The 20,178-nt window shown below is 38.5% G+C and overlaps 1 protein-coding gene across 11 annotated transcripts in view; it reads left to right on the plus strand.

Annotated features, from left to right (window-relative positions):
- The window catches only part of LOC122886783 (piezo-type mechanosensitive ion channel component 2), an 88,785-nt gene that overhangs the window by 42,268 nt on the left and 26,339 nt on the right, over positions 1–20,178 (plus strand). For 6 of the 11 annotated variants that reach the window (XM_044219382.1, XM_044219386.1, XM_044219381.1 and 3 more), the window contains 16 exons: positions 996–1,189; positions 2,654–2,802; positions 3,543–3,716; positions 4,990–5,031; positions 5,663–5,695; positions 7,341–7,669; positions 10,963–11,123; positions 12,456–12,632; positions 12,883–13,002; positions 13,897–14,097; positions 14,193–14,397; positions 15,174–15,275; positions 15,444–15,609; positions 18,647–18,890; positions 19,187–19,304; positions 19,909–20,065. In XM_044219382.1, coding sequence (XP_044075317.1) covers positions 996–1,189; positions 2,654–2,802; positions 3,543–3,716; positions 4,990–5,031; positions 5,663–5,695; positions 7,341–7,669; positions 10,963–11,123; positions 12,456–12,632; positions 12,883–13,002; positions 13,897–14,097; positions 14,193–14,397; positions 15,174–15,275; positions 15,444–15,609; positions 18,647–18,890; positions 19,187–19,304; positions 19,909–20,065 — 2,572 coding nt within the window. The remainder of the gene's footprint in view (positions 1–995; positions 1,190–2,653; positions 2,803–3,542; positions 3,717–4,989; positions 5,032–5,662; positions 5,696–7,340; positions 7,670–10,962; positions 11,124–12,455; positions 12,633–12,882; positions 13,003–13,896; positions 14,098–14,192; positions 14,398–15,173; positions 15,276–15,443; positions 15,610–18,646; positions 18,891–19,186; positions 19,305–19,908; positions 20,066–20,178) is intronic. The other 5 variants (XM_044219387.1, XM_044219391.1, XM_044219390.1 and 2 more) reach the window with 2 other exon arrangements.

Genomic DNA, 20,178 nt, shown 5'->3' on the forward strand with positions numbered 1-20,178 from the left:
TCTGATTACCACTTCACTAATCAATTCTAAGATCAGATAAGAGTTTTCAGAATTGCTTTCAAACAAATTCAGTTGTTCATTCAGTCCAAGCATTTTCACCTTTGAATATGTTCCAAAAACGTTTGAAAACTTTGGTAACGCTTTACTTTTACCCCCCTAACTAGCAATTATAGGCAGTATAAGAATGAATATTTAATATGTTTATAACAACTTGTAATGCCGTTAGCAGATATAAGTGTTTATTAATGTATTTGTCAACAAGTATAACTCCTCGTGTGGGCACCGATAAGTGGAGGCTGGTATATAAACAGATAATGAATAGCAATATAGTAAAACACAGTTGTGATAATATAAAATATGTCTTCATAGGAAAAGTTATAATTGTTGACAAATACTGTACATTAATAAACAGCTTACAACTACATTAGTGTGTTATAAACTATCTGTTAAATGTTTATATACTGCTTATAAATGCCAAATAGGGCGGGTTAAAGTAAAGTGTTACCAAAACTTTATTGCTTTGAGTTTTTAGGAAAGGTCTTTGTAAAAGCCTTCAGGCACCTACTGCACCTCACCCGCACAGGTTTTTATTATGTGTATAAATGTGTGTATATGTAGGTGTGAGGGAGTTTGTGTATCCTGTATGTATGTGAATTTCTCTGTGTATAGTATATAATATTTGAGCACCATATTTAATTTTTTACCTCGGGAACAAAAGTGTACAAAATAATTTCAACTCAAGGTCTACTTATGCGCTTTTTGTGCAAACACGTCTCACGGTCTTTATCAGCTCAGGTGTAATGGTTGATGGCTCAGTTGTAAGCTCCGGAAAAAGCTAGTAAGTGGAGTTATGATTAATGTGTAATATGCTTTGCATTGCTGTATTTTTTAAAGTACAAACAAAATGAAAAGATATTTTGGAAGTTCTGTTGACTGAGTTAGTCAGTTTTAGTAAGTTAGTGCAGAGTTTTCTGATTCGCTGCTGTGTTTTATAGAGGAAGAGGACTCTGAGGAGGGAGGGGAGCAGGACATCATGCAGGTTCTGGGCAACATGGTCATGGCTCTGCTGGTTAAATACTGGATCTACATATGTGGTGGCATGTTCTTCGTCGTCAGCTTCGAGGGAACCATCGTCATGTACAAGATCATCTACATGATGATGTTCCTCTCCTGTGTGGCACTCTATCAGGTAACGAAACTCATCGGTGATTGTGAGTGCCTTGTTCTTAGTTGTATGTGAGCACACACACAGACAGACACTTGTAGTTACATGCAGTTTTGCGTTAATGTGTGCCACATTTTCCCACATTCTGTAAATTTATTCTGTATCTTCTTATTCAAGCGCACGATTGAAGACACACAATGTTGACTGAAATCCTAAATACCGCTTTTTATGTCTGCGCTGATGTGTCAAATCTATACACATTTCCAAATATACAGTACACATTTATATGAAAGTCAAACAGACATATTTAATATCCATGACATATTTTGGATCTTGACAAAATAAAATAAAATAAATGTATCTTTAATTTGCACAAATCTTCAGACCAAAAAAGTTTGATGTAAAGCCTTTTGAAACCAAATTGGATGCATTCAAAAACGTACTATCATCAGTTAAATTAAGGCTGTTACCTAAGTGGTACTGTATGTGTATATTCCAAACAAAAAACAAATTCAATTTCCCAAAGACAGAAGGTGCTGACAATTTTTGTATGTCATAAAGTTTGTGTACAACAGGCTCATAATCCACAGTGTATTCTCAACTGTTGAGATGTCTGATGTGCACCATGTTAAATTTAATCCCTTACCGCCATAAAGTTATTAATAGTCAATTATGGAAAGAATTCGACTGGAAAGTTAAAATTAGATATTTCAACACACCTCATGTGAACTCTGCATACGTGAAAGAATCATTGTTGGCGTTGTGTTGGAGAAAATTTGTTAAAATAGGAAATTATACGCATGTCTTCTGGGATTGCCCAAAAATACAAGAATTTTGGAAAAGTGTTAAAAAAGAAATAAACAAGATACTAGAGGTAGAGATACCTCTAGATCCAGTTGTATGCTTGTTGGGAGCATTGCCCAAAAAAATCTATTATGAGGAAAAGAGATATGTACTGCGAATACTGCTACTGATAGTGAAAAAAATGATAACAGTGCACTGGAAGGAAGAAGAACCTCCAAGTTTGGTTCAATTGACTCAGAGACTGAAACAGGTCTATATAATGGAAAAAATTACTGCATGCCTACAAATGAAGATGGATATATTCTTGCAAAGATGGAGAAGTATTACATTGTATTTGGATATGTAAATAAGACAGATCACAGAGACTGGTATGGCAAGTTAATGCAACATATATGTAACCTGCTTCTGTTACCTTTTGTATGAAAGTGTCCTCCACAAAGAAACTGCATTGATGACAGTATTTTTATTTTACTTATCATCATTAGTGCTATTATTATTTACCCTGATTATTATCACCACTATTATTCTTTTTATTTATTTTTTCAGATGTAAGGGGATGCCTGTTGTGAAGGGGATGTTTTGTTATTTTAAATTACAAAGAAAGTTAAAAAAAAAATGTAATCCTTTACCGGTTAATGAATTCATAACCCCTGGAACACAATTCTCACAATTATGCTTATCTAGGTGCACTTTGAGTGGTGGCGAAGGATCCTGAAGTACTTCTGGATGTCGGTGGTAATGTACACCATGCTGGTCCTCATCCTGGTCTACACCTACCAGTTTGAGAGCTCTATGAGCCGTTGGTCCAAGATGTTGGGCATGGACGAAGAGAGGTGAGCTCCACTAAGCGACATAACAGCATGTTAGCCTGGATTAGTTTGAAGAACAGCTTCCTTCTCTGTATCACCTACATTACAGGAATGCTGATATTTAAAATTAATGAAAAAGCATAGCTACATATGTTAATGTTTAGGTAGTTTGAAATACAACACACAAAGTTTACTGATTACGTTTCAAGTCTCCCCTGTGCTCTCAAATGTAAATGTTTGACCTGAAGAAAAGCTTGATGGTTTGAAACATTGTCGTTAAACGAGTTCAGTGTCCTGGCGCTGTAGGTTTTTATCAGTTAAACACAGCTCTACATGCAAAATAGAAAAAGACTTAATTATACACTTATACCCAATGTAGTAAAGGTTTTAACACACAATAAATAATAATACATAAACATGTAAGTATCTTCAATCTTAACAGAGTTTTGGTGGGATGAGGTAATAAGCACAGGCTTTACGTGATCCTCTTTCATTTTTCAAGTTGTTTTCAAGCACTTCATATCAGGTAACGTGAATATAATATTGTTCAAATTTTGCATTAGCTTAAGGTTGTAAACAATATATTGCTTAAGTGAATCACTGTTTTAGTGATGTGTGATACTATATTACAATAATGATAATACAAAAACCCTAAGTGTATACCATTCACACCTGAGAGCTTCTTCACTCACAGGTTACCTCAAAAAAGATGTATGCTTAAGTCTCATGTTTTTCTGTTTCCTCTAATTTTTCCATCTATGCAGCTTGAAGGACCTGGGCCTGGAGAAGTTTTATCTCTCCATGCTGTTCACCAGGATTTTCATTCCCACTTCCTTCCTGCTGGTGTGTATTCTCCACCTGCACTACTTCCACGACCGCTTCCTCCAGCTCACCGACCTCCAGGCTATAGTGGCCAAAGAGCAGAGCACTATCTACAGGTGAGACACGTTCTGTTTGTTTTCTTTGGTCCAAACCATCATTGAGAAGGTGACTATCTTGTTCTTTTGTATTTGGTTTGTTTCGTAGTTCATACAGCTGAATTACAAACAATCTGCTTATTTTGAATAAAAGTAAGATGGCCCCACAGGGAAGATATCTACAATCTTTGGTATTAAAAATCCTGAAAAATTTGCATTTTAACTTGTGGGAAAACAGCGCACCTTCAACGGTGACCTTGTGCTGGGTGTATCTAAAAAGTCCAATCAGTAATTTTTTAACAATCGTGTCTTTGAGCATCAGTCCAGACTGCAGTTATCCATTGGTTATGTTTGTAATGCAAGGCACTCGTACTGCTGGCTAAACAGAATCATTTTAAGTCCCTACACCTTTAAAACCTAAATTTTCTTTTCCCTTTATTCAACTCACTGTAAGAAATACTAAAACAAACTACACCTAGAGCTGGAAGATATCACTGAAATCATTATCAGGATATTAATAAGAACATTTTCTGATAAATATATTTCACAATAAGGCAAATGTATGCAAAATCATATATAAAAATTTGTTAAAAATCTTTTTTATTGTGCATCTGACAGAATATTGCTCATCGAGATGGTTAGAAGAGTCTCTGATGGTCCTGTAAATATTTTTAAAACAGCAATAAGTGTTGTCAAACAACCTTCTGGGTTTTTCAAAGATCAAAAAATTAAATGTCTCATTTGTATAACATTTCTCATTATCTATAACACAATAAAGCGTGCAACACCTGCATCTTTCAGAAAAACGGCTTCTTCCCTCTGTAACTCAAATGTAATAATACATGAGAGGCACAAACTGGGGCTTCTTCACCACATGATTCCACTGAATTGATAAACAACATAATACTGAATTATTGCTCAAGACTGCCCATTACTCAAGAATAATAAATGACAATGTGTGCATGTTAAACCCGACGACTTTAGTTGAGCGTGAGGTGAAAACATTCGTCCCTTTTCATCTCACACTGTTCTGGATAATCACACTTACACACCCTGTTAAACGGCCATTATAACCACCGTTCTCATCACGCATCTGTCATTGTGTGTGTTGATCGTGCGCTCTGTGTGTTGTTATAACATTCACATTTTCACAGTCTGTGGCGTGGTGTCTGTAACTTTATTGTCATGTTGTTGTGGATTTTCCATCGTTTCGCTGCCGCTTGCTTAGCTCGTCTCTGCTCTGCTTCTCTCTGTGACCTGCTGCCATCTCTCCTCTGCCACCCTTTTCACACAGCCACGCTAAAGTCAGTGGGCGTGTCTATCTGATCATGAACAGGTGGGTATATGCTCGCTTTCTGTGGCATCCATCACCATCCCAGTTCACCTCTGAGTCTCAACTTCCTCTTCCTTTTGCAATACTTCCTTTCCCCCACACTGACTTGTCTGTGTTACCCAGTTTTTGCCAATGATGATACATTGATGATCTTCTGAAATATCTTACTCTTGGGAGTTTTAAGTATTTTACTGACATGAATGGTGTTTGTTTTCAGGTTTTGTATATTATTATTTTGCCTGTAGCCTTCTCTTTTTGGGTTCTCTGTTATCTTTCTTAACAATGTTACCCCCCCGCCAGCCCAGCTCTTTCCAAAATACAGTAATTCTACTTCTCCAATATTTTCACAACTGTCAAACAAGCATGTTTGAATCTGAATGAACTGTTCTTCCCTTCCAGTATCTTGCCAATGATCCACACACCCTTTTCTGCACTGAACCCCAGAAAATTACCCCTTTCCTCAAAAAGCTCGCCTATCCTAAACCACAGGAGCCTTTTGGCCAGTTTTCATGCATTTTAATAAAACTACGTGGATATTTTAAAGTGATTTCAAGTGTCAGTTTCAGCCTGCCTTTGTCGGTTTCTCTCCTCACTGTTCGTCTTGACTTTTGTGTAACTTTATTGTTCTGAGCAGCATCAAGCAAAAAATTTCCACTCAACCGAGCAAGTAAGTGTAACCAACCACTGGATAACAAAATGCTTGCCTTGATATGCGGCCGGTTCATGCAAGCCAAACCCGACCTTTGCCTGAGAAGAATTTAAAGGGTTAATGCCTCCCTTCAGCTGCTACCATTTATCTGCTGCAAGAAGAAAATCCCTCAGACACCAAAAAACCCAAAACACAGATTGTTTTAAATAATGCAAAAGGAATGTGCACTGCTTATCAATTACAATGCCTGATGAAATGCTGCTCTGCTGTTCAGTTAACAGACATAGAGCTGATGATTCCCATCCAAACATTTGCATCAGAGCCTTTTGAGAATTACCTGGACCATGTTTATGTGTTGTAATTATATACTTATGAGGACAGAATGCCTTCAAAAAATATGAATGTGAGGAAAACCCTTAAATATGTGGATTTTTCCCTGCCCTGTTTTCTTTAAATTGCTGTTTTGAGGTTTAGTGTTAAGATCAGATTCAGACTGCTTTCTAGTAAGGTTAAGGTTAAGGCTACTTTAGTGGCAGGACATGTAAGTCAGAATGATAAAGAAGTAGGTAGGTCACCTTTTCACATAAATATGAGCTCAATGGTTAAGACGACGAACATGAACCACAATGTCCCTGGTTCAAGTCCGTCTGGGGACCTTTGTTGCATGTTGTCTCTCCACTATCTCTAATAAAGGCTTTAAAAGTCCAAAACTTAGCTCAAATACTTAAAAAAATGATGGCAGGGGCAGACGTTTATTGATGCTTAAAGGGACAATCCACCCCAAAATCAAAAATACATATTTTTCCTCTTACCTGTAGTGCTATTTATCATCTAGATTGTTTTGGTGTGAGTTGCAGAGTTTTGGAGATGTCTGCTGTGAACATTAGAGAGACTCAGTAAAAATGCCAAGTCAAAATACCAAAAGCTTAGCACATAAGGAATAGTTTGGGGTGGTGAAGGGAGCCGTAACAGCAAACAGAATTGGCATAAAGATATCAGCAGAGTAGTCAATGAGAAGATTCAGGTTATAAAGGCCACTGTGTACAAATCTATTAATATGATGGGCTGTAACTAGTCAGCTGGTAGCCAAACAACTGTTGAATGAGCCACTGACGGTGAAGCATGACTGAAGCAGCTGATACCGATAAGCTAAGGCAAGTGCCACTTCAGTGTTCAATGCAATGTGATGTATATTCAAACAAGTCTGCTGCAAAATAATGAAGTTAAAACAATATTTATTGCTACAAGTTGTGTGTTTAATAGCCGATTTAGAATACAAGTGTTTTACTTCCTAGATAAGATTGAAATTAATTCCTCACCTTAAGCCAACATGGATGAGAAGTCCTTGAAGTGCTCAGAAAAATGGCGATTTTAACATCTACAATTCCATGATTTCCATGATTCCAACTGAGCTCTGCTGAGGAAGATTGTATGATAGGATCAAAGGCTCCAGAACAGCTACTAAATGTGGAGAGACTTTTGTCAACTGTTACTTACTAGTTCCAAAAATTGCCCCTGAAAAAAAGACAGAAAAGCCCCTAAAAATAAAAGTAATAGAAGAAGAATCCAACAGTCATTGAAGGCCCTCATAAGTATAGAAATACAGGTATGTGTGGGAATCTGCATGTGTCTTTGTGTGTAATAATTTCTCACATGTCTTCAGACTGGTGGGATCCGATGGCAGCCTGGCAGACCTCACCATGCTCAGCGCCAGCTCGGTGGAGGCAACGCTGCCCAGAGAGGAGCAGGAGGAGCAGGGGGAGCGGGAGGAGCAGAGGGAGCAGGGGGAGCAGAGCGAGTGGGGGACGAAGGAGAAGGAGAAGGAGAAGGAGAAGAAGGAGAAGGAGCAGGCCCTGGTGGTGGTGATGTATGACACTGACATGAATGACGCGAAGGCTAGGAGCTTCTCTGACCCGCGGCAGTCCAGCACAGAGGAGAGCCACCACTGCAGTGCTGGGACCGAGCCAGAGCCGAGCACCGAGCAGAGCTCAGGTACTGAGCAGCTGCAGCACAGCAGGTCCACAAACTTCAACAAGACACTGAAGATACAGTGAATCATATAAGGGCTGCAACTAACTATTATTTTCATTATCAATTAATGTGTTGAGCATATTCTTAATTAATCAATTAATCATTTAGTCTATAAAATTTCAGAAAATAGTGAAAAATGCTCATCACAATATCCCAGAGCCAGAGGTGACGTCCTAAAAACAGTTAAAAACCCAAAGATATTTGTTTTATGATATATAACAGAAAAGCAGCAAACCTCACATTTGTGAAGGTACTGTAGAACTAGGCATTTCTGCTCTGACTCAAATCATCAATCAGTTATCAAAATTGTTGTTGATTAATTGTCTGCCAGTCAACAGTAACTGATTCATCATCTAATCATTTCAGCACAAATGATTTAATTTCATTTGCTGTAGTTTCATGTAGCCAAACCTCCTTCTCAAGCTCACGGAGGTCTGGAATAATTCTAGCACAAAAAAGTGGGGAAAACTGGAGATACTGTGGTTTGTATTTTTTTTAAATCTCAAATCAATAACACTAAAATATAACTAGTATCGAAATGCAAAAGCCAGAGATGCTGTTCCCACAAGCGGGTGTTTTCTAATTTACAGCCAGTCAAATTGCTGCCTCAGGGTTTTCCAAAGGTGTCAGTATCCCAATTTAAATTTTAGAGATTTTTGTCAGAGATGGAGGTTTGTCAAGAAGAGTTTGAGACACCTCAGTAACTCAGTAAATCAGTAATTCTAGGAAGTAGACAACTTGTAGACAAGAAATATGTTTGATTCTAATGGTAATGTAAAGCTTTTATTCACAGCAAACTGTGGGCTTTAAAGCTACAATATTCATCTACGTTGGAAACTTTCTAGTCCTACCTTCCTCCCCTTCAGTTGATATAGAGTCACGCCCAACACCTCCTCAGTCACTCTTTGATGAAGAAGCAGATGGCAAATGCAGCCAGCCTGCAATAATAAAAACAATACTTGTGCATTGTGTTTTTGAATGAGAATGCTGCTCTTTTAGCTTGTCCTTGTTTTGCACTGTTTTTGACCATGGTGACAAAACAAAGCATGCCCTCCAGTTTGGTACTATACTAATATTCCTTCAGAATAGCATTGTGTTGAATAAAATGTTATTGTCTAATTGTCACATACTTATTAAAACACAACAGTGTGATTCTGAAGAATGTGCATTACTTGTTACTGTAAATGCGTCCTTGAGGCACCCTGATGGTTTACTTGTCATGTGTGTCATGTAATCATGCAACATATGGGTTTGAACGTGTCTCCCAATGTTGCCAAATTGTGTTTAAAGTGCCTGAGAAAAACAAATATCAAAACAAATTCATAAATAAAAAAAGGTTATTGTTGAACTGCTCATCTAGAGGCGGTGTGGCAAAGAGTTGTATTTAAACACTTTAGCATCTCATGTGAGCTTTAGTGTGTGATGTTGTTTTCCTCCAAAGTACATTCCCACACTGCTGGCCATGTTTACCCTTCTCACTGTGTTTACAGCTGAGACTCATGTGCTGTTATGTAGCGGCACAAAGCGCTTCCAGTTATGAGTGTAGACCTTTTCTCTCAGATCTCTCTCAGCCTGTAGCTCTTCAGTCTGCTCAGAAGACATATGTTGCATACAATCTTTAAAGGCCAAAGCTCTCTTAGAGAGGCTCAGTCTGCTGCCCAAGTATCTGCTGCCTGTGCTCTCACCAGCCAATCATTAATCATCCCAAGCAAAGCTGTAAAAATCTGTTGTAATGCAGATTTTTGGCTTCAGTAAAATTTACCTCCAGTTTTCTGTTCTGACAGCACGTAGCTCAAGTGCTCACTTTCACCCATTACACCGTCCTGCTAAGGCCAACTTACACTGCACCGTTAGCATATTTACACACACAGTCACACTGGTCTTAAATTAAAATGCTGTTTATATACACAGAAAATAAAATAGGTGATAAAAGACAACCCTGCAGGGCCTCTCAGTTTGTAATGAGCTGCAAGCTATATGAGCTATATGCTCTCTCAGAGTTTCTTATCCAAACAATGAGGCCTCTATTAAAACCTGAGACAATATGGCTTTATACCCACCACCAAACTGTGGCTTGAGTTTTTATATCCTTTGTGAGAATACAAAACCAAATATTAAGTCTTCATTCTCTTCAATTAAAGCAACAGTTTGGGATTTGTAATGTAGATTTTAGGCATGTTTCCATACATTTTACAGTTTCAGAATACACATAAAACACATGGTTAGCTGTCACATTGACCACAATAACTCCTGGGATTAAAATGGTATACATATTGAAATTTCCCTCTCTAAAATGCAGATTGTCAAACACATTCATTCATCATTCATCCATTTGAATCCTTTGATTCAGTGATTCATTGTTTGGCCTCTCAAATGTCAGCAAATAATAATTCCTAAAACCCAAGGTGACATTTTCAAATGTCTCGTTTTAGCCAAACAGTACTACAAAACCATACGGTATTCAGTTTATATAATTGAAGACAAAGAAAACCAGAAAATCACATGTGGGAAGCTGGAATTACTGACTTTTTGCCACTTTTGGCTAAAAAATGACTTATTTTCTTTAGATGGATTAATTGATTAATCTACTAATTGTTTTAGCTCTAATGATTTGTATTTATAATTTGTAGTTACTGTGATCAAATATATCTCTGACAACCTCTGTATGTAACTTGGTAAGACTTTTAGTGTATTTTTTATTAAAAAAGATGTATTGAAATACAATCTAACCATTCAGGACACAACTTAAAGGATAAGGCTGGAAAAAACAGGGTCTGTGGTTTAATATGCATTTATGGCAGCAGGACAGTGTACAGTACTGTATGTGGAATTGATTCAGAACAAACTACAGTGGTTACAATTAGTACAATGCTACTGAAGAATCATGTCAACCAGTGCAACAATGTGGCTCATTGATCTGCCTTTAATAGCTCTAAGGCACAGAGGAATAAGCTATATCAGGCTTTGGCTACACAGACAATACTTGTTACTTGGTATTTTCATGTGATTTGTTGACAATAAAAACTGTTAAGACTGAAGTGTAAGGAGATAATCACATTTTCAGTCTGTCTTAGCTTAAGTTGGTGTTTTAGAAGACACATAAGCAAAATGCCAAAAGAGAGATAATAGTGTTTAAACAGAGGACATACTGCTGTAATTAAGATGTGGAACCTGCAAACACTTTCCATTTGCACCTCTTCAGTCTTGTTGTTTTTCCATTTAAGTGTATCTGGTTTTTATCTCTTCCTTTTCAGATCTGAAGAATAAATGGCACCTGGTGGTCGACCGTCTGACTGTGCTCTTCCTCAAGTTCCTGGAGTATTTCCACAAACTGCAGCTGTTCATCTGGTGGCTGCTGGAGATCCACATCATCAAGATCGTGTCCTGCTACATTGTCATTGTCTCTGTCAAAGAGGTATGAAAGGCTGGGGTACAATCAAAGGGATATGACTAAACTCAGTATTTGCAACAACAGGTAGTCATGTCCACTTAATCAGTTGTATCTGAGCTTGAAATTAAAGAGAGAAATACACATTCAAGAGTTTAATGTCATTGTTAAATCCACTTTGGACAACCCAGAAACAGAAAACTCCAAATACAAGTTCACCGTTCTTCCTCTTGTGTGCAACTTCTAAAAATGAAAACTCAATAAAACACATAAATAATCCTTATTGTATTGCATTCAGCATTTTTACTTTGTATATTAGTAGCTGCTGTTTCGTCTGCGTGTCGCTCTTAACTTGGCACATGCTAGATGTAGTGACTGATGTTTAAACATCAACTGAAAGGTACTTTTTATGTTTCTAAGATGTTCACAGTGGATTTTGTTTTGGTCTGAGAATAAAGTGTTGCTGGAGTTTGACCCTTTAAAAAAGCTTTTCCTTTTCCGTGCACCTTAAGGTGGGGAAGGTGGGCCAGATACCCTGACTCTTCAAAGTGGATTTTATCCAAGAAATCAAGCTCTTGAGTGTTTTCGCATTGCTGTGCTACCTTTGCACAATATAAACCAGACATGGTTTGTAGTAGGTTGTGGTCGAACTCAACATGTAAAATGAATGACAGCAGCATTTATTTCTTTGCAAATAAATGACTGTCATGTCACTATTTTCTAAAACTAAGTGCATTTCATACAATTGTGAGGCGAAGAGCTATTATATCAATAATCAACAAGTACCTACAGTTACATTAGGCAATGCTCAAATTTTCTTGGTTGATTTTATTGCTCAGACGCTGTATAAAATAAGTTAATCTCTGAGCCAACTTGAACCAATTTGAAATGAACCTGGACTCTCTACTACACCACAGACTAGCCAGATAATAGTCTGAGGGCAAACTGTAATAGCTGTTACAGTTTCTGGATTGAAATAAAAGCCTTGATCTGAGTTTTCTTTGAGTTTGGAGCAAACTGACAGGGGTTTAGCCTGGATAAGCTCCTCAGGATCAGTCTGTTAGATTCTTATTAATACTCACTTTTATAGACTTAGATTTATGTAATGTAATGATCTTTTATTTACGGTTCTTGACCTCAACTTTTAAGTTTTTTTTAATTTGCCTCAAATTATTCTTTACTTTCTACACCTGTGCTGTGTGAACATGTTTTGAAATGTACAGTAACACTTTAGTAATAATTATTGTTAATAGTAGTCAGAGGAGAATGAGAAAAAGGAGAATGTCAGTGGAAAAGGGATTTATATGAGCTGGTTACTTTTTTTTGTTGTCCTCATCGCCTGTATTGTCTCCTGTGCAGGTGTCTTTGCTCAACTATGTGTTCCTGGCGTCCTGGGCCTTCGCACTGCCCTACAGCCAGTATCGGCCCCTTGCCTCCAGTGTTTGCACTGTCTGGACGTGTGTTATCATCGTATGCAAAATGTTGTACCAGCTGAAGTCTATAAACCCACCATCGTACTCCAAGAACTGCTCTATGGTGAATATAATCAGAACATGCTTTTTGACCCTAGTTGTATACACTACATACTGCTTAACATTATCCTTACTATCCTTAAATGCACTAAGAATTAATTTGTTCATGTTTCAAAAGAGTCCTTTCCAAAACAGTTTTTATTGCACAACACATACATAAATATTATGGCTGGGAGTGCATGGCACAGTAAATACCTTTTAAAGCAAGTTTGCATTTTGTCAGAGCCAACAACACTTATATTTGCTGCCCACAGGAAAACTACTCAAAGGACCAGCAGGCTGAGATGGAGAAGTCTCTGCTGTATGAGAAACTTGTGGATCCAGCCGTGTGGGTGGGCCTGGAGAAGTCTAAGGACCTGCTGGGCTACCTCAGGGTGAGGAGTGGAATCATTCAGTATACACAGGATATCATCGCGGCAAGGGAAGAACAATTTAACAAATTACGGTCATGAAAATAAAGGAATTAGTTAAAGGAATAGTTAGAAATGTTGGGAAATACACCTTTTCGCTTATTTTGCTGAGAGTTAGAAAAGAAGATCAATACCACTATCATATCAGTTTGTTAAATATGAAGCTGGAGCCAGCAGCCAGTTAGCTTAGCACAAAGACTGGAAACAGGGACAAACAGCTAGCCTGGCTCCGTCCAAAGCTAACAAAATCTGCCTACCAGAGACACAGGTAAGCAGATTTTGTTCACTAATTAATACGTTATATCTGGTTTGTTTAATCTGTACAAAAAAAGTGTAAAAATGACTGAATTTGTTGTTTTACAGGGCGATTATGACTCCAGGAAGTCACTGCGCCTGGCCAAGTCCCTCACATAATCCCCTAGAAAACCACAGAACTCTGTAGTGCTGTCCAAGTATTCCTTTAACAGTAGCAAAAAGAGTATTTTCTTCATCAGAAGGACCTCCAATATTATGTTAATAAAGTAAAAATGATAAAAAAAAGCAGATCAACTTTGATTACAGTATATTTAAACTGAGCTTTTGTGTATAAAATGTCAGAAAATATGACAAATGTCCATCACAAGTTGCCAGAAATGAAAGTGATCAGTTAAAAACGGTAACTAAGTTTAGCCAGTGGCCAAACTTTAACACAACTTTATGTTTTTTAAATAAAAATCACAAAACGTTTGGTGTTTTTATTCGATGAATTACTGAAATCATTTAATCATTCAATATTCTGTCAATCAACCAATCAGTTATTTAAACTATATTTTCAACAAAAGGAATACAGAAAAAATATCCTCTCTGTCATCTGTGCAGAACAACCTCTTGATGCTGGCTCTCTTAGCATTCGAGGTGACCATCTACCGCCATCAGGAATACTTCAGAGTGAGGAACAAACTGTCGCCTCCCGCCGCCAGGATTATCTTCCATGATATCACACGGCAGCATCTGGACATCGGCATCGTCAGCTTCATCAAATACTTCATCAACTACTTCTTCTACAAGTTTGGACTTGAGGTAGAGACAAGTGAAAAGAGCAAATTATATATGTTTTATCTGAAAACTGTTAGCTCCGTCGCTTCATGTGTATATTCCTCATGTGTTTCCCTCAGACGTGCCTGCTGTTGGTGGTCAATGTAATTGGGCAACGTATGGACTTCTATGCCATGCTTCATGCCTTCGCCTTGATAGCAGTCATGTATAAACGCAGGAGGAAAGCCATCGCTGAGATCTGGCCCAAGTACTGCTTCTTCCTGGCCTTCATGCTGACTTTCCAGTACTTTATCTGCATCGGGATCCCACCCGCAGCCTGTAAAGGTTTGTGTGATCGACTCGGCCAGACTGTACTTACAGTCACAGGAAAGTGATTGACAGCCAGTTATTGTTATGATTTCAGGCCGCAATCAATGATTATTTTCATTATCAATTAATCTAGCATTTATTTTTTCAGTCAATTGAGTAATCATTATTTATTTAATGTCAAAAAATAGTAAAAAATGCTCATTACAAGTTCCTAAAGACCAAGGTGACATCTTCCAATTTCTTGTTTTGTCTGACCAATATTCACAAAGCCACAGTATTGAATTTATAATGATATAAAAGCTAATCATTGCATTTGAGAAGCGGACAACAACAAATGTTTGGTATTTTAATGGATTATATAAATAGTTGTCAGTTAATTTTCTGTCCTGTTCATTTAGCCCTACTAATATTGATAACTTCGTAACCGTCTATGTTGTGTCAAGGTGCTCTAAGTCTCAAAACTAGCTATGTATTACTTGTAAATTACATTGTAGGATCAAAATGTATTTTTTCACAAAATACATGTCTGTGTAAAACTATAGATATCTTGGTCCAGAAGAACATTGAGGCTTTAAATTGTTTCACAACATAGTTACAAAAATTCATTGTACAAGGACATAAAAGCTGTTGTTCCTCTGTCTTTGTGATGTACTTTTTCTTGTCTTATTTGTTACCATGTCAAGGCTCTTGTTGCCAGTGCTGTCATTTTAAAGTGCTCCACAAATAAACATGACATTTTTATGTTGTTTTACACGTATGTCCGATGATAGTGGTGCATGTTTTCATTTCAGACTATCCCTGGAGGTTTCCCAACTCTACTACAGACTCCAATGTGGTCAAGTGGCTCTACGCTCCAGATTTCCTCACCAAACCCAATCCATGGTTCCTCATCTGTATGTGTATCTTTGTAGCTCTAGAGAGTGTTTAAACCACTTTTTTCCAATTTGTAGATATGTAGTGGTGATGATAATGATAATGACGATAGTCATTATAGTTTCTAGTGTTAGTATTAGCAAGATTTTGTTCAGTAGAAATGATATTTCTCCTCTCTTCTTTTCTAGATGACTTCATGTTGCTGCTGTGTGCCTCTTTCCAGAGGCAGGTCTTTGATGATGAGAACAAGGCGGCAGTCCGCCTCATGGCTGGAGACAACGTGGAGATCTGCAGAGACCTGGACGCAGCCACTTTCAGCGTCCACAACCCCGTCCCCGATTTCATCCACTGCAGGTACAGCAGCTTACACTGACATGCTGTGTTCACACTACAGCAGGGAGTGGCCCAAGCATGTTCTTCAAATTTTTTATTCTTATTAGGGCTTACATGGATACAGTATATGGCACTGGATCCCATACATACGTATTTCAACACTTGATTTTACATTAGATTCACTTCGGTGCCATTGGAGCTTGACTGAACCAACATTAACATGGAGGACAACAAAACTGAAATGGAAAGGAAGTGAAGTAGCCGGCTTTTTCAGCTCATTGTTTAACTGCAACTTTACTGTTTTGGCTCTCATAGTGTCGTTTTCGGGTGCAGCAGGCAGCTCTTTTCAGCCAAAAAGCTCTAAAAACTCACTGTACACTACCTGCTTAGCACCAAACGACACAGACAGAGTTAGAGACTAGCTGATGAACATGGTGGATCATTTAACAGCTAAAGATATAATATTTCCTATAAGAGTTGGTTGAGACCAAAAACAGAGCTAAAAGACAGTGAATGTTGGACTTACATTCTCCAGGTGGCCAGAAACACGGCTCCAAATGAATGATAATGTTGTCCTGTAAATACAAGAATGTGTGAATTCGCAACTGTTTGCTAACAAGTTCACCATATCAACTTAAAAGGTGATGACAATGTTGTGTTCACAACTTGTATCTGCCACCCCCAAGTGGCCAAAGAAATCACTTAATACATGTTGGAAACAAAAAGTGCAATTGCGAACCAGGGTGACGCTATTGTGCCAAGTTATCAAGTAGAGCTTTAAACTCACTGATGGTCTAAAAGGTACAGAAGCAGGCTGGTAACACATTATTTCAGCAACAGCCACTGAGGTACAGATGAGTAATGTACTGTACTGTGTACCCCAGCCGCTCCAGTCGATCTGCTCAGGCCAACTCAGTAGAAAACTGTTGTTGTACTTGGCTGCTAACTGTGTAACTGTAGAAATCTTAAGTGGGTTGGTGCTGAATAAGAACATACTCGCTCAGCAAATCCCTTATCCTAGATAAATAAAGGTAAGAAAAAAACTGATTGATGACAGTAGCTCATGGCAGTAGCTTAGTGAGAGCAGTTATTAAATACCCACTGTATACATAATTCAGAATTTTGGCTGTCCGATATTTGAATCTAGAGCTAGATACTGACTTTGCACATAAAAAAGAGTGAAGAGAGGAGAGAAGAATAGAGAGCGAGTTAGAAAGACAGCGAGAGCATCCTGACCTGTCCACAGTCATTGATTATGTGCTCTTCACATTCCACTGTTTTGATGCGCAAAGTGGACAAGTCTTTTATTAACGCACTCTGTGTCCATCAACAAGCCCTAGTAGAGAGAAAGAGAGCTGTACAGCCCGTCTGTCCACGCCACAGCAGCTCTGCACTTATTCCATCGTTTCCCTCCAGGATCGAATTACGGATACGGGGTGGGGGAGAAATCCATAATCCACAAAAACACTCTGTCCGTCACTCCGCGACTCAGACGCTTTTGCCCTGTACTCTAACTCAATAAATAGCTTTTAAGTATGGAAAAGGTATTTTCTCCCCCTGATGAAGAAGGACACTAACTCAGCTATTCCGGCCCATCAACGCATCGTCCGATCCAATCCCACTTCATCAGAGCTGCTTCCTAAACAGTGCAACTGTTGTGGTCCCATGTTTTCCATCAAATTAATGCACGTTGCTTCCTATGTTTTCACTCCACCAATCATATTAATGGTCCGTCACATGATAACGCAGGATCCATATACGCATGCTTTTAGCATGTTAGACACACGCAGGGCATGTAGTACCTGTGCTGAGTGACAGGAGTCGGGTTTCAGCTCTGGATCACATTCATTGATCAGATTCCTACCGGTGTCCTGACCGTGATAAGTGATAAACTAAGTGTGATTGATGGGCGGATGTGGTAAGCATGCATCCTTTTTAGCAACTTATCTCGGCTGGCTGGGGTCCGTGCTGTTTACATCCAACTTCATGTGACTAAAATTAACTTTTCTGTCACTCCAGTCAAATAAAGAAGAAATGTTATTAAACATAAACAATAAAGCCACATTTGGCAAAATGTTTATGTAAATATACGTCTGTCTCTCTGCACTGCAGTTGAGAGAGGGCGTGAAAGTTCATTCTTGACCTTGGGAAAAATTGTTTCTTAATAGCTTTTTCTGGAGCTTTCAACCACATCTCATCAGCAAAAGGAGTTTGCTCAGGCATCATGGAGTTGGTTCTGTTGTCATCAGGTGACCGAAGCTCTGGTCATGTATTAATAACAGGTGGTTAACATGGTCTTCATCCACCGTTGATGCCAGGCAGTTGCAAGCTCTGGGAAAAGCAAGTAGTAAGTGGCCTTTGACTTAAGATTATTCAACTAATTGAGATGCTATAAGATTAAAATAAAATTCTGATGTTGGATACAGACACCTCTCTACCTACAGGAATTAACGGTGAAAAAAACAACTGAGAACAAAATACAAACTTCCTCCTAAATAGCAGCAAGTGAGCCCCTTTTTTTACTTCACTTTACATCATAGACCAGCCGGGTTGGTAAATGTTCACGTTGTCACGCAGACCGTGAATACGTCAGCTGGGTGGGAAAAGCCGTTCAAGTCAGCCGGGAAATCAGGGAATTTCTGATTTATATATTATAGGAAGAAGAACCACAGATGGGTTACAGTACCATCGCTGGCAGTTCAATGTATATAGAATCCAATATTAATACTAAAAGGAGCTACATAGCACACACAGTACATTTATACCTTGTTAAACTTGTTAATGAACCACAAATATGTACAATAATAAAAACAGCTAATTTAGGCTGTTTCCATATATCAGGTATGACTACAGGGCTAGCAGTCTGGCTAACTGTTTAGGAATAATGTGTGAACACTCTTCCCTTTCTCCTGACATGCCATGAATGCAGCACGAGGATGCTCTGTATGTTGTGTTTACCGATGTCACCGCTGGGTATTGAAGAAATAACTTATCTGTTGAATTTGGAATACTTTTGGAAAAATATTGCTGACGTATTGGTTTCACCCCTGTCCTGTAGGTCCTACCTGGATATGCTGAAGGTCATCATGTTTAGCTACCTGTTCTGGTTTGTCCTCACCATCATCTTCATCACGGGGACCACACGCATCAGTGTCTTCTGTATGGGCTACCTGGTGGCCTGCTTCTACTTCCTGCTCTTTGGTGGTGAGCTGTTGCTCAAACCAATCAAAAAGATCCTCCACTACTGGGACTTCCTGATCGCCTACAATGTCTTTGTAATCACCATGAAGAACATTTTGTCTGTGAGTAGTTTCTTTCAGATTGTATATCAAGCTCAGTTAATGAACTACGTGATCGACAAATCCTGCATACTGTACGTATGAGGCGATATAATATTTAGATTTTAAAACATCTGTCTGCATGAATGTGCATACAGAAGAAACACATTCACTATAAACGTCTTTGTTCGCAGTATTTTAGGATACAGAGTTCATATTAACAATGCCTGTGTGTTATGTGAAATCAAATGTTAACAGAGATATATAGGATAAGATAAGTTACTGTATTCAAGTATATAATAAAGGATTCTTGTTTTTAGATTCTGGCTTGTGGCTACATCAACTCTCTGATTGAGAACCAGTGCTGGTTGATCCAGTTGTTCAGTCTGGCCTGCACCATCAAGGAATACAAAATCAACGTCGACCAAGAAAACCGGCGTGAGCGGACTCAACTTTTAACTTCTTTGTGTATCTTATGATTACCATTGTTTATTTTTGAAAAAAATACATTTCACAAGAAGGTTGCGATATCGCCTTCAGTACTAGGAGGCGCATAAATCCCCATTTTGGCTACAACTCTGTCAAATATAGCATGTTGGTGTAATTTGCTGCACCAGATTGCGTGTCCAAGAGTGTGTTTCCCAAGAAGCTGAAATTAAACCCACACCTATGTTTATTTTTCAGGTCAATTTAGTTCAACGCAGTCTTTATCTTAATCCTACTGGGCAACTAATTTACAGTTGATACAAAACACTGCCACAATACTCCAATAACATTACATTAACATCCTTGAGAGTCTGTGCAATTTTCACTCATAAATGTTCTCACTGTCCTTCACCTGTCAGAGGTAATCACAATCAGACTGATAGCAATGTTTTTACATCAACTGCACAGCTGCTTGCATTCAAAGAGAGGAATTCATTGCCGATTAATGATTTTCATTCCACTAACTATTGCAGTGTGAACAAGTCAATAGTTAAATTTTATAGAATGAGTTTGAATAAATTAGATTGTGTACGACTGTGCGGTATTTATATTCCAGCTGCCGATCAGCGCTGTGAGCTGCCCAGCAACGAGGCCGGGATCATCTGGGACAGTATCTGCTTCGCCTTCCTGCTGCTGCAGAGACGAGTCTTCATGAGCTACTACTTCCTCCATGTTGTGGCTGATATCAGAGCATCACAGATCCTCGCATCCAGGTACAGCTGAGGCCAAGCGCCCATGGGTGCTGCTCCTATATTCAGATTCTTCTAGTGTAATATTTACTGTACACCTCTCAGGGATATGTGATAAAATAAGTCCCTAGTTAAGC

This window comes from Siniperca chuatsi, linkage group LG13 (assembly GCF_020085105.1).
Source record: "Siniperca chuatsi isolate FFG_IHB_CAS linkage group LG13, ASM2008510v1, whole genome shotgun sequence".
Taxonomy (NCBI): domain Eukaryota; kingdom Metazoa; phylum Chordata; class Actinopteri; order Centrarchiformes; family Sinipercidae; genus Siniperca; species Siniperca chuatsi.